General features: G+C 36.4%; 1 protein-coding gene and 1 long non-coding RNA gene across 2 annotated transcripts; both read right to left on the minus strand.

The window, feature by feature from the left end:
• Positions 1-1,094: 1,094 nt before the first annotated feature.
• On the minus strand, positions 1,095-10,041 carry LOC148739905 (uncharacterized). The gene is made up of 5 exons (XM_088749600.1): positions 9,369-10,041; positions 7,381-7,437; positions 6,041-6,385; positions 1,822-2,070; positions 1,095-1,213 (listed from the first exon to the last, which is right to left on the minus strand). The coding sequence occupies exons 2-5, from the start codon at positions 7,409-7,411 to the stop codon at positions 1,095-1,097; spliced, it is 744 nt and encodes a 247-aa protein (XP_088605726.1). The 5' UTR covers positions 7,412-7,437; positions 9,369-10,041.
• Positions 10,042-10,468: 427 nt separating this feature from the next.
• Positions 10,469-12,195, minus strand: LOC148739906 (uncharacterized). The gene is made up of 2 exons (XR_015997400.1): positions 12,024-12,195; positions 10,469-11,293 (listed from the first exon to the last, which is right to left on the minus strand). It is a non-coding gene; the product is annotated as an uncharacterized LOC148739906 (long non-coding RNA).
• Positions 12,196-12,688: the final 493 nt, after the last annotated feature.

Consider the following 12,688-nt stretch of genomic DNA (forward strand, 5'->3'; position numbering starts at 1 on the left):
TTGTTTCGTCTCAGGGTACATTTTAGCCTGCAGTGCCGTGCTAAATTATTCATGTAATTAGCTTGGCACTCTTTTATGCAAATTCGCCTTAACTTAGCCTCTTCATTAGTCTCCTTCGCAGCCGCTCGGGCCTGAGTCACGCAACGCTCCCCGGGCAGCGTTGCGTGACTCCGGCCCGAGCGGCTGCGAAGGAGACTACCTCTTCACAAACCGCATTTTATCATTAATCATGTAACCTTGACACTGGCGCAAGATGCACAGAAACGTCGATTTCTATCACATATCTCTTGTCCAACAATTGTTGTATAGTTCAAATTTAGCGCTAGCTGATCCACGAATTCATTCCTTGTCTACAGTCTTCATACAAAAAATGTTGTGTATCCCAGGCTTCAAGATAGTTTTATCTATTGCTGATCAATTATTTAACAAATCAAATTTAGAAAAGTAGCGTCGGCAGGCAAACTAAACTGGACTAAAAAAGTTGATGTTTTTCACATTTATTTTAGTGACGTAGTGTATAACGTTTTCAGGTTTGTGTGCGTTCAAATTGAGAGTTAGAACTTAACTACATTTTAGATTCTTTATTAGCGAGGTTTAACAACTTTTTGCACTCTTTGGTAAAGCCAAGCAAGAAAATCCCTTCTTCTCCATTTTGTAATTATACTAGACGTTGAAGGTTAAATTTGCATCGTTTCATAAGATAAGCGTATTACTAGTTCTTATAGAGGATCAAATCAAGTGACTAAATCCCACATGTAAGCCTTCTTCTTGAGCCAGTTCCTCTGAAGAATACAAGACCACACCCGTTCTTGTAGATCTCAGAGAGTATAGCCAATCATATGTGGAACATTGTGTGCATCAAGAATTGCCATGAATCGAGTGTCGGTCATCGTAAATCATATATTATCCAGGGGTTATCCTGATTAACCTGAGGCCTACAATAACATGAAAGGGATTCCTTTGGGAATAAGGCCTTAAAGAGGGAGGTAGTTTTACGATAGCATGAGAGGGATTCCTCTGAGAACAGAGCTTTTAGTGGGGAAGTAGTCCAAGAGATTAATCTTTTCCTGGTGTTCATAACTTCTTAATCGTACTCACAATTTTGCCATAGCAAGTGGAAATTTCCTTAGAATTGAATTAATGTTTTTTCCACCACAATTCACACTCATGATAGTTTGCTGGAAGACGTCGCATTCGCACGGGTCTGGGCACTCTAAAATAAGGTAAAAACAATCGTAAAGATGATTCAGATTGGCAGCTAAAATTCTTAAAATTTGAAAGGGTTAAGTCACTTAGTTTGATAACGAGAATATTCCATTTGAATAGAACGTAACGGTAAAATCACAGTTACCAAGACTAGACTCCAACCATTTAAAGCAACAATATACACTACCCATAAATAAGAATGAGGATGGATGAAAAACCGAATTAAAGATGAAAAATGAACCGACAACACGAACTACAGGTTCACTGTAGGCAGGTGCCAAAATCGACAAACTGTGGCATGATAACTTAAATTGACATAGAAGCTTAGGCGTGTAAATGAGAGAATATCCTTTGCTTCTGATCATTACTGCCGGCTGTCCCCTTCAACAGATAACTACCTTACCACTAATGAGTATTCAAAACTATAAATAGCGTTCAAGTTAAAGGGGTATTAAAAGTTACTTTGAAAGGTTAAAGATTATTTCACAACCAAAGTAGCTTACTTAACCGTCTGTTTGTGTGATAAGAAGTGAGCATATAAAAAAGTTCACAGAGGTTTACACAATCTAGTTATCAAAGGTACTGACATAGTCCTACGAAGCGATGAAACCTCACCTTCAACTCTGAGGCTGATATTCCTTCTAAATATCTCTCCATCTCTTTGTACCCCGCAGCTGTAATTCGCGTGTTCTTCCGATGTTATTTTAAGCTGAAATATTATGCTGGTACTATTTTGAACAGCGACACCACCTTTTCTCCATACAACGTATGGAGCCGGCGCACCTCTCACCGGGCACCATAGGCTAGAAGTTCTGTTCAAAAATACAAACTGTGTCTTTGGTGCTTGCTCCATCGTTGGATTCACTGTGTTAGGTTTCGAAGAAAAAAAGAAAAATACTTGTTAGAATGAATATAGTATAGAGACACAGTATGTGAGGAGAACCAATTTTACTTGCACATCAAAAAATATCATTCCAATTCTGACACAATTCAATTTTCAGGCCGGTGTAACATAGGAGCTCTATTGTCTCCTTCTCCGTCTTCCTTTGTCCGTGTCTGTCTGTCTTTCTGTCTGTCTGTCTGTATCTCAGATTTAAAGCATTATACACCGGATGCAAATATGGCGACCAATTTGAGTTGCCCTTGTTCCAGACGCACTAGCCTCTCATACATGTAATAATGCTTTTGTGTTTCCGCGCGAAGACGAGGCTAGTAAGTCCAGAACAGTGGCAATTCAAATTGGACGCCATATTTGTATTCAGTGTATTACTTGGTATGATGACTTCTATAAAATAAAATGTCAACGTATTGAAGGAGAAATTTCAATTAAGTGATTTGTATCTATCTATCTACCTATCTCTCTCTCTCTCTCTCTCTCTCTCTCTCTCTCTCTCTCTCTAGATATATATATATATATATATATATATATATATATATATTAAACCCCTGAAGAGTGCATTAAACCCCTGAAGAGTGAAGCGATTCACGAAACAGGCTTGTCGGGAAATGTAGTTACGTCCTTTTTTCCTCTCATAATATTTATATATATATATATATATTCTGTATACGAGGGAAACCCTGACCCTGTACGCCCCAAATAATCATAACTAAATAGAATAAATGTTTGAAAAGAAAATTTGCCCTGAGCGGGATTTGAACCCGCGCTCCCCTACCCTGTCACCTTGAAAGTTAAATTTCCCAGGAGACCACGTCTCCGATCACGTAAATCACATCTTTGATTGCCGTGTTGCCAGCATGGTTGTCCTGATAGTGTAGTGGTCATCACACCTGACTAGTAACAGGAGGGACGTGGGTTCAAATCCCGCTAAGGGCAAATTCTCTTTTCTAACATTTATTCTATTTAAGTATGATTATTTGGGGTGTACAGGGTCAGGGTTTCCCTCGTATACAGAATTTTTTTAATTGAAATTAGCCTGTAACCGTAATTGGATCCTCCTTTGTCATCCGCAAGATGTAACAGGAGGAACGTGGGTTTAACTCCCGCTCTGGGAAAATTTTCTTTTCAAACATTTATTCTATTTATATTTATATATATATATTTTTATGTTTAAAATTTTTTATATTTTTTATGTCAGAATTTGTCCATCCTCGCAATTTTTAAACTTTCTACGTTCGTGTTTGCTGTGAGGTTTGGACTGCTAATCTTTATTGATCCCCCTGGCGCGGTGCACCTTTGTTGGCCTGAGAGTCCCACTAACGACTATATATATATATCTATATATATATAGATATGGGGGGATTAAGCTTGGTGTCCGTGAAGCAGTGCGCGATACAAATAGTAGAACGGGTATAATGTGTGGTAGTCGAAAAAGAACAACTACAGATACATCCCAACAGACCTGTTTCGTGGTTGCCAAAAATCCCCTGATGAGTGGGCAACCACGAAACAGGTCTGTAGGGATGTATCTGTAGTTGTTTCTTTCCGACTACCACACATTATATATATATATTTAGCAATTATTCGCCTAAGGCGAAGTGAATATGGTCGAATAATCCCCGAGACGAAGTCGAGGGGATTATTCGACAATATTACCGAACCTGAGGCGAATAATTGCTTTAGTGTCATTTCAGAGCTGAACAACAGAGAAATTTCTAAAATCATAACATTTTAGTAACATTTATTGACATTTTATTTTAACATTTTATATAAACCGCGTGGAGCAGTTTATATAGCGTCATATAAGGAACAGCTCGACCAATCAGATTGCTGGAAACTCTTTGCTCAGCTCTTAAATTATATATATATATATATATGGATTTGTAGAGATGGGTTACGTGGTCGAAGACATTTATTGGTACTCAGAGCTTCATGCTCCTTGCGGAGCAATCATCGGGCAACTGCCAAAAATAACAGATAGCTCTCGCTTGGCTTTGCCTTTTGGCTACCTTGCGATTGAGCACTCTACACTGGGGTTGCCATGCACTTAGCCTTCGGGCGAAGCTCATCACCTTAGTTGTGATTTGAGCACTCACGCATGGCAACGTGTCTGCACTTGGTCCCACAAGTGTAGCGCCCAGGCAATGGTTTATTCCAGAGCTTGGCCCAGTGTATGCACTGCACTGATGAGACCCACATAGGTCGAAACAGTGTGCACTGTCTGCAGTTATATCTATAATCTATATATATATATATATATATATATATATATATATATATAGATTTGTAGAGATGGGTTACGTGGTCGAAGACATTTATTGGTACTCAGAGCTTCATGCTCCTTGCGGAGCAATCATCGGGCAACTGCCAAAAATAACAGATATATACGGAGATGAACAGAATTTAAAAATGCAGAATAACTCCTAGTGGCGTTACGTGTAGAGATTTGATTGGTCGGTAAAGTTAAGCGAACACGTTATTTAACAGGAATTTGTTAGAATGTCTACAATTAGATACCAGTTCGCCTCTGTTGTTCAGTGTTGACATTTCGGGTTTACAGATAATGAAATACTTTTCCCATAAACACAAGTTGCATCTTTTGCTTATGTTAGAATATGATCGGGCCTATTTAACCTTCGCCATTTGATGTTGTGTGGAATACTCTTATCCTTTAAGCTCCGAATGTATTTACTTAATTCAGTTGCATGCTTATACCGCTCATTCTTAACTGAGTATACATGGTTTCTGTATCTTAATTGAAATGTTGTATCGCAAAGGCCTATGTATATCTCTTTTGAGGTTGTTGTCGTGACTTCCGCTTGGTAGATCATGTTTTGGTCGTTACATTTTCCGTCCATGAGGCACATGCTTGGGTCCCGGCAGTTACAATTGTTGCCATTGGTGGGCTCGGGTCTGTTGATTTGAGCTTTGTTGTGGTTGGATATAATGGTTTTGATATTTCTCATTCAACTGTAACTTAATTTAAGCGTGTTTCTGTTGAAAAATTTGTGAAGTGGGTTTAATTTAGGAAAGTGTTGATCAATGAGAAAAAGGAAGCATTTTCCTTCATTCGCTTTCACGTTTTTTCTGAAAGGTGGATTGTACCAAAGAACGACAACAACAACATTACATACTTCCGCAAGTATTTCAGCTGGTCAGGAAAACACTTCCAATGTTGAACCAAAACTCCTCATTAAAATCCATTATGAGCCGGACTAAAGTAATTTACAGTCAGCGACAACCCAGAAACCTAAAACAGATGTTAACAAACTCCTATTTCCCCAAGCAAAAGGACACTGATCCGGAAGTTAAAATTTGTGAAACAAAACGTTGCGGGACATGCCCCTATTTAAAACAGGGTAAAGAATTCACCTTCTCAGCAACAAATGAAACATTTCGGATAAAACACTCGATGAATTGCACCTCAACGAGCCTGATTTACGTAATAACATGTGCAGGATGTGGACATAATTATATAGGAGAAACGGGTGATGTCCCGAGAAATAGAGTGACAGTTCATAAACAACAAATTAGAGATCCGCACACACGTATGCTTGGAGTCAGCAAGCATATTGATGAATGTGCTGCGGGGTTGATCCCTCAGTTCACTATCTTTCCGTTTTACAAGATTGTCGGCCGTTCCGAGGTCATGAGAAAGAACAAAGAAAGATTTTTCTAATTTCGAAATATAAACCCGTTCTTAATGATTTGAAATTACGCTAATTCCTCGCGCGTGCTTCGAATTACAATAGCCAGTAATTCTAATTAGATCTGTCACGGTGACGTAATAAGTCAAAAAACACACTTTGCTATGCCTGAAGAGCCGCAACAGCATTGAAACGCGTGGCGCAAAAACAAAGAGAAAAAGGACTGTCGTCTTTCATTGGTTTTAGTATATATACATATATGATAAACATATCGAAAGGAACTCCATACCTGTTTCATTGTGGAATCTGCCAGAATAGACTGCAGTGAAATTGTAGATTAAAATTGGAAGAACTGGAATAAATTTCAACCACATGTATCGTCCCCTTGATCGCACTACTCCATTTCCGTATTCTTCTCCACAGAATTTACCAAGAAGATTAGCTGATTGATTACTGCCATCACGGATCTCAAGATAAAAACCATTCAGACATAGTTTTTGATACTGACTCCGCATGGTAAATTCAAGTTCCACATAATTTCCTTGTGGAACAGAAAGAACTTGTTCTTTATCAAACTCTTGGACTTCTTTCCACTCTTGTGCTTGCTTAGCATTCTCCAACAAACCTGCAATAACTGCATCAAGCCAATTAGTTTGATTACAACAAAGCAATTGATGGTTATCATAAAGGACTTGAAATTCTAAATGGTATATTAAGAACAAGAAAAAGAAAAAATGTGCTAGTACACAAAACAAGCGATTGCATACTTGCTGGGCTCCACTTGAAAGCACAATTACTCCATTTATCAGACTATTCAACAAGAAATCTTACGCAAATGTACTTTTATTTTAATTCATGTTCATACTCCGCATAGAAGAGAGAGAAGCAGTACCCAAAGATTAACCTTTGCTCGAGCTAAGACAAAACTAATAACGATTTCAAAAAATTCAAGGTAAATTGAATTTTAACGATCCCAAATATTCCTCCGCAGGATTCAAAGTTATAAAAAGCAAAAGCAGAAAGAAAACATAAGCTCAGAGGCTTTGTAACTATCTAGCTCAGTAACCCAACAGACATCAGGGCTGGGGCTCGCCAGGCTTAGGGTATAGCCATTGCACCAGTTTCTCTCCCATTCCGACTAGAAACCTTGCCATCGATTTAGCATTAAGACCGTACATGTAATTTTCCTGGGAAGAAGGTGTACGCAGGGTAGTTAAAAGTTGGTTTATTACTGTCTTTTAAGTATATTTCATTGGAATGGTTTGATTGGACTGCAAGGAATTTTATTGAACTTGAATTCAAACTCAAAAAATTAATGCGTCAGGTAAACATGCAGCAGATCCTTATTTAGACTTCAGCCGGGATACTGTTGACGTCTTGGACATCTTCTAAGAAGTAATGTAACTCATTCCACAGGCCTACACACTTATCTTCAAGAGATTATAATCTCTTCCTCATCTTTCAGCAGATGCCATCTTCGTTCATCCTCCATCTCTTTAGTACTCTCCTTCGACGGATATCCCACTGATTATCTCCATTCCCTTCCTTACCCCCCACCCTGCTAATGGGGCCTCCTCTCTCTCCCTCCATTGGAAAAAATAATGATTTGAAAACATCTGAATTGCCTACAGATAAAAAGGATGAAACTCCACTTCGCCATTGAGAATACCGTCAAAATGTTGTTCGCTAAAGAGGTAAAGTCGATATTAACTTAAATGTCTAACCTTTCAGTAGACATCAGTTGTTGATGTTGTCAACGCAAATTTGAAATTTGATATAGTTACAAGTTACATCATAGGCGGCGAAACAGGGGAGGGGGGGAGGGGGGAATGGAGGAAGGGCGTAGCACCCCAAACAAAAATTAGAGCCTTTTGGTTCGGAAAATGTCGCTAATGCAGCATGAAAATTGGAGAAATATTCAATTTCGTGATCATTTCACAAATCCTTGTATCAGCATCGCACTTGGCGAAGTAATATCCTATAACGCATTTATGAAAAGCTCCAGCTTGTGTTCGAAAAGATTATAAACTGCAGCAAATCTCCTTTGAACTAATCAACGATTCTACGAAATTCGGTATGACTTATTCTTTTCTGTGGGAACCCAGTCGAATGCAAAGCTGAAAGATTTAAAACTGTGCGGTTTAGAACTCGTTTAAGAGTTCTATATCCAAGTACCTACACCTTTAAAAGGTGTTAGTTAATTTGCCTCCAACGTTCCAAAAGTTATTGGTTTTCTTTTATGCAGAAAAACATCAAAACTGTATGCCCTAACTCAGAGGACAACTCTGACCGTTTCATTAAGGCTTTCAATATTTTGTGATAACGGAGGAAAAGTCAGTACATATGTGTCAGTAAATGGCAACGCAAAAGAGTTTCCGAAGAGGATTTCATGTGACTAAACATCAAAGGGAGGAACACGAAATAAAAAAAATATTCAAAGAACAGCTTTTTTTACATTTTTTTTAACGTGTGGAGTAAGAAAGCCATCTCAAAATAATTTGAATGCTTGTATTCACCTAATAATAAAGCAATTTTATACAAACTTCATCTACTTGGTGTCAGCTTTTTTTTTTTTTTCAATTTTCGAATAAAAATTGTCCGCCATTTTTTTTCCTAACTACAATTGAATCCTTCGCTTGCGCGATGCGAGAAAACCTGTTTAACCGGTACTCTAGAGTACAAATACCGCCTGATATTTGTACTCGTCTATGGCGTTATTTGTACTCTACGAAGTGTAGCTGGATAATAACCACATACATTGAAGACAGAAGGAGAAATTGCGCTTTGCAATAATTGTTACATAACACATCATCAAAGAAAGTAAAAAAGACAAAAATTGTATGCATGGTGCGCTTTTTATATCAGGTAAAAAAAAAATAACAGATTAAGGATATTTTTTCCCCACAGATAGACTGCTTTAATTTCTTTTTCATCTGTTGTTTTACAATTTCTTAATGAGAAGTAAACTTTTTTATTTAATAACCATGTCCGTTACTCTGGGAATATCATTGTTTTATCATTTACAAACTGACTGGTTCATGTCTAATTTTCGTTTATTTTACTTTCAAATTTACGTGAAACGTACGAGAAATATGTTCCCATTTCGGTAAAATTCGCATTTCCATTGTAAAATACCATCACAAAACACAGATTCTTGTCTATTAATAGTCCGATGATCTTAACATTATGTGTTTGCCAAAGAGTTTGGACCCTTTTCTATGTCGATCATTATCCTTAACTCTCACTACTTTTATCGCTGAAAATATACTGGTTTTGAAATTTGATTCTGAGAACTGATATGAAATGTGATAAAAGAAAATATTCATGTTTCAGTTATTCCGTAGGTCACTGTTTCACAGAAAACGCGTAAAATGTATCATAGGAATAACATGAGCACCACAGACACTGAGAAAATATGCAAACCATACAAACATAACAAAAATAAATTTATCAAAAGGATCGACATCTGTACAACCAAAGAAGCTTATTTGTCATCAACCAAGAAAACTCCTACTGCTTTCAAATCTAACTTTTCTAACGTATAAAGAGCGGCAGGGATGAGTTAAACTAATATAAAGGATAAGAACTGAAAGTAACAAAGCTGTTATGTTTAGTACCTGAATGTTGATTGTCCCTTTACTCTGTTGGAACCTGATCGCATTTATCCGCAACAGCAGAAAAGAATTAATTCACACAATGGTAAAGGTTTTTACAGCTGTTAATTGTTGTTTTAAATAAATGGAAAGTTTTTTAAGACAAGAATTTCCGTCACGTATTTCTTTTAATTCATTCAAGCCATGCGTCCACCTTACAGAATAAATTAAAATCGTTCTTTCGTTTTCTTAATTCGTTTTAGTTTCTTTTTTAAAAAGTCCTGATTACAAAAGGGGACAATAACCGGAAGATTTATGTAATACGGCAGTAAACTGTAAGCCTCGTTTTGATCCCACAGAGGGAACAGACTAAAATTTTATCATTGATATGATCAGCAACCAACTTGTTTATCATTTTTATAGCAGCATTTTACTTTCAAATCCAAATAATGTCAAATTTTCTTTACCATAAATAGTTTTTTACGTTTTCGTGATGCGATATGTTTTCTCAGATGCGATTTATAAATTAGATAGTCCACACAAAATGTACATCGCGGCAAGATTTCCGAATAACCAGCTTCATTATGCATACAGTTTTTTGACAATTTTAACACTGGCCAAAATAATAGATTGTCTTAGGCATGGGGTTTTATGGCAATCTAATCTAAATCTCTTTCGATCCCAAATCGCAACGACATGCCTAACGTTGGGATTCCTAAACTTTCGTCTTATTTAGACTTGAAGCGAAACTTAAGGTTGTTCAACACAAGATAAGTTGTTTCCATGGTTACATGCTGATTAACTACATTCCAAGAAATTGGCTGATCTAGTTTAACTTTGGCTCTTACAACCATGGTAGATATCCTTCCATTAAATATTCACCCTTCTAGCTTAAATATAGAAATTCCTCTGAAAATCGGTGAAGAGAATTTGAGGTCATATACCAGTAACTGGTTATACACTGGATCTGAGAGGTGTGTATATTCTTACCATCTGTTTACTAAAAAATGAATTGAAATTTTGGGGAGAATATACCCCAAAAGGACACCTAAATAGCCCTAGGCTGTATGCGTCACTAGACTCAAGTGCAAACTATGTGAAATGCATTAGATGACAACCCCATGTACTGTAAATATATGTTTATATATACATTTTTGTTATCAGTTTGTACAAAATATCAATGTAGATCTAGACTGTATCATACTAGATACAAAAAACATATCAAATTGATGCTCAGTCTTACACTAGAAGAAAGACTCATTAAAACCAAGAAAATCAGGATCAAAGCCTCAAAATATCCCAATCATTGAAATGACAAAGACAAATATTGGTTTCAATTCAAAATAGAATGGATAGTTAAAAAAAAACAATTAAACTTGCCTTGCTCAAACATTGTTTGGACCTTATAATGAACAATATCATTTTGCATTGTTTAAGATTTTCAAATCTTATCAAATTATCACAACCCAGTAAGCAATCTATGACTCCTGTGAAAATGCTCTTAATTTTAATAGAATAACCATTCGAAATTGCATTGCCTCCCATGGTGAACTTAAACAAGACTTGAGAAAACTCTCAAAATGGCACAGAACTAACTTAATTCTGATATAAATTCCTAAACTTTCAACAGCATACTCCTTATCTTTCTTCAGATGATGAATTCCACCACTTATAAGCATAAAATTTGCTTGATTTAAATTTGACATGGGTCAGTTCCAACAGTATGGAAGGCAGCCTCATTGCACTAGTGCAGAAGCAGTTTTAAAATACAGGCTGTAGAGCAAACATTATTTCTTCTGTTCGACGTCTTTAACAGGATTTTCTTTCTTTGTCTTGAATGACTGCTAGGCTTCAAGGTACTTTGTCTTTTTTCCCACAGATCTGGGCGATATGCTGTAAATTTTTCTCTTATCACTTTCTGCACCATAAATAAAGGAGCTTTTGAAGCACTGTTAAAGCGAAGAAACAATTTCATGGTCAGAATTCAGATCAGTATCAAATTTTTTCCACCAAAATAAGCACATGTAATAAACATCCTATGGCACCTGATTTTTTGCGCTTCCACTACTGTTGAACATTCTAGGGAATGTTTTTTAGATGGAAGACAGAACATTGTTGATTCTATTCCACTAATTGAGCTTAAAAGAATGATTTAAAAAGAGTATTAGAGAATCCGTGACACGCACACTCTCTCGCATCTTGAAGCAAATTGATATAAGTCAGCATTTCAGGTTGATGTAAAACATTGTTAGTTTGCTTTGATAATGTTTTTTTAAATACTTTTGGAAAATTAAAACAATGAAGCACTATGATCTCAGATTGAGCTTTAATTGTTGCATAATATTGATTCAATAACATGCAATAATACCCATTCCGTTTCATTTTTTGGTTCATTAATATTCATATTCTTTATTATCTTGACTCTTGACTGTTCAGACCATTCAGCCCAGTCCCCATAAGTTCTGCGGATAATTGAGGGTTGACCGTAGCAGCTAGAGTTGGATTGAAATATACGTGTACCAGTAATTCCCTAAAAGTATAAAGTTTCCCTATTTCTTTCTTTATCTCTGGTGTACACCATATGTTTTCATTAAAGCACACTGGATCACAAGCTAAGCTGAAGAAAAACAATGAACTGTTTGTAGCAGAGAACATTCATAAAAGAGAGCTAAAGTTTACCTTTCTTCACCACTTTCTTTACTTCCATTAACCTGCAAAATGAAAGTATCAAAATCAAAACAGTGCCACCATGACTTCTTATTACCAACCAAGGTGGAAATCTTATTGACATCTTGGAAGATCTTGTAAGATCATAAAGACCCTGGAAGAGTCTTATAAGATGGCAATTAACACGAAGATCTTATTAAGGTCTTATTAATGATTAATGATCTTCCTACGATCTTACCAAATGTCTTGAACAAATTTTAACAAGTTTGAGCATTATAAGATCTGAAAAGATCTTATTAAATATATTTAATAGTCTTGTAAGAATCTTAACAAAAATTAACAACACATGAGGGTTAAGATCTTTAAAGGTTCTTAACAAGATCTTATTAAATTTTTGGTCTTGGTAGTTCGATTGTCTTGTTAAAATGTCTAAAAAACCAACTAATGCACGACTGCATGTAAAGCAACTGAAGGAAAATCATCCCGAAGATAAGTGGTACCGAATCTTGTGCATTATGGAATCCCGCATCATGTGTTATCAACTTTGCACATCAGTGTATGGTGGCCCATGAGGGCCATAGAGTTTTTTATATCTTTCCGATTTTTTTTTCTTAATTTTATTTTTTTTTTAATTATTTTTTCCTTTTATTTTCCGGTTTTTCCTTTTCTTAATAAAT

Source organism: Stylophora pistillata, chromosome 2 (assembly GCF_964205215.1).
Source record: "Stylophora pistillata chromosome 2, jaStyPist1.2, whole genome shotgun sequence".
Lineage (NCBI taxonomy): Eukaryota > Metazoa > Cnidaria > Anthozoa > Scleractinia > Pocilloporidae > Stylophora > Stylophora pistillata.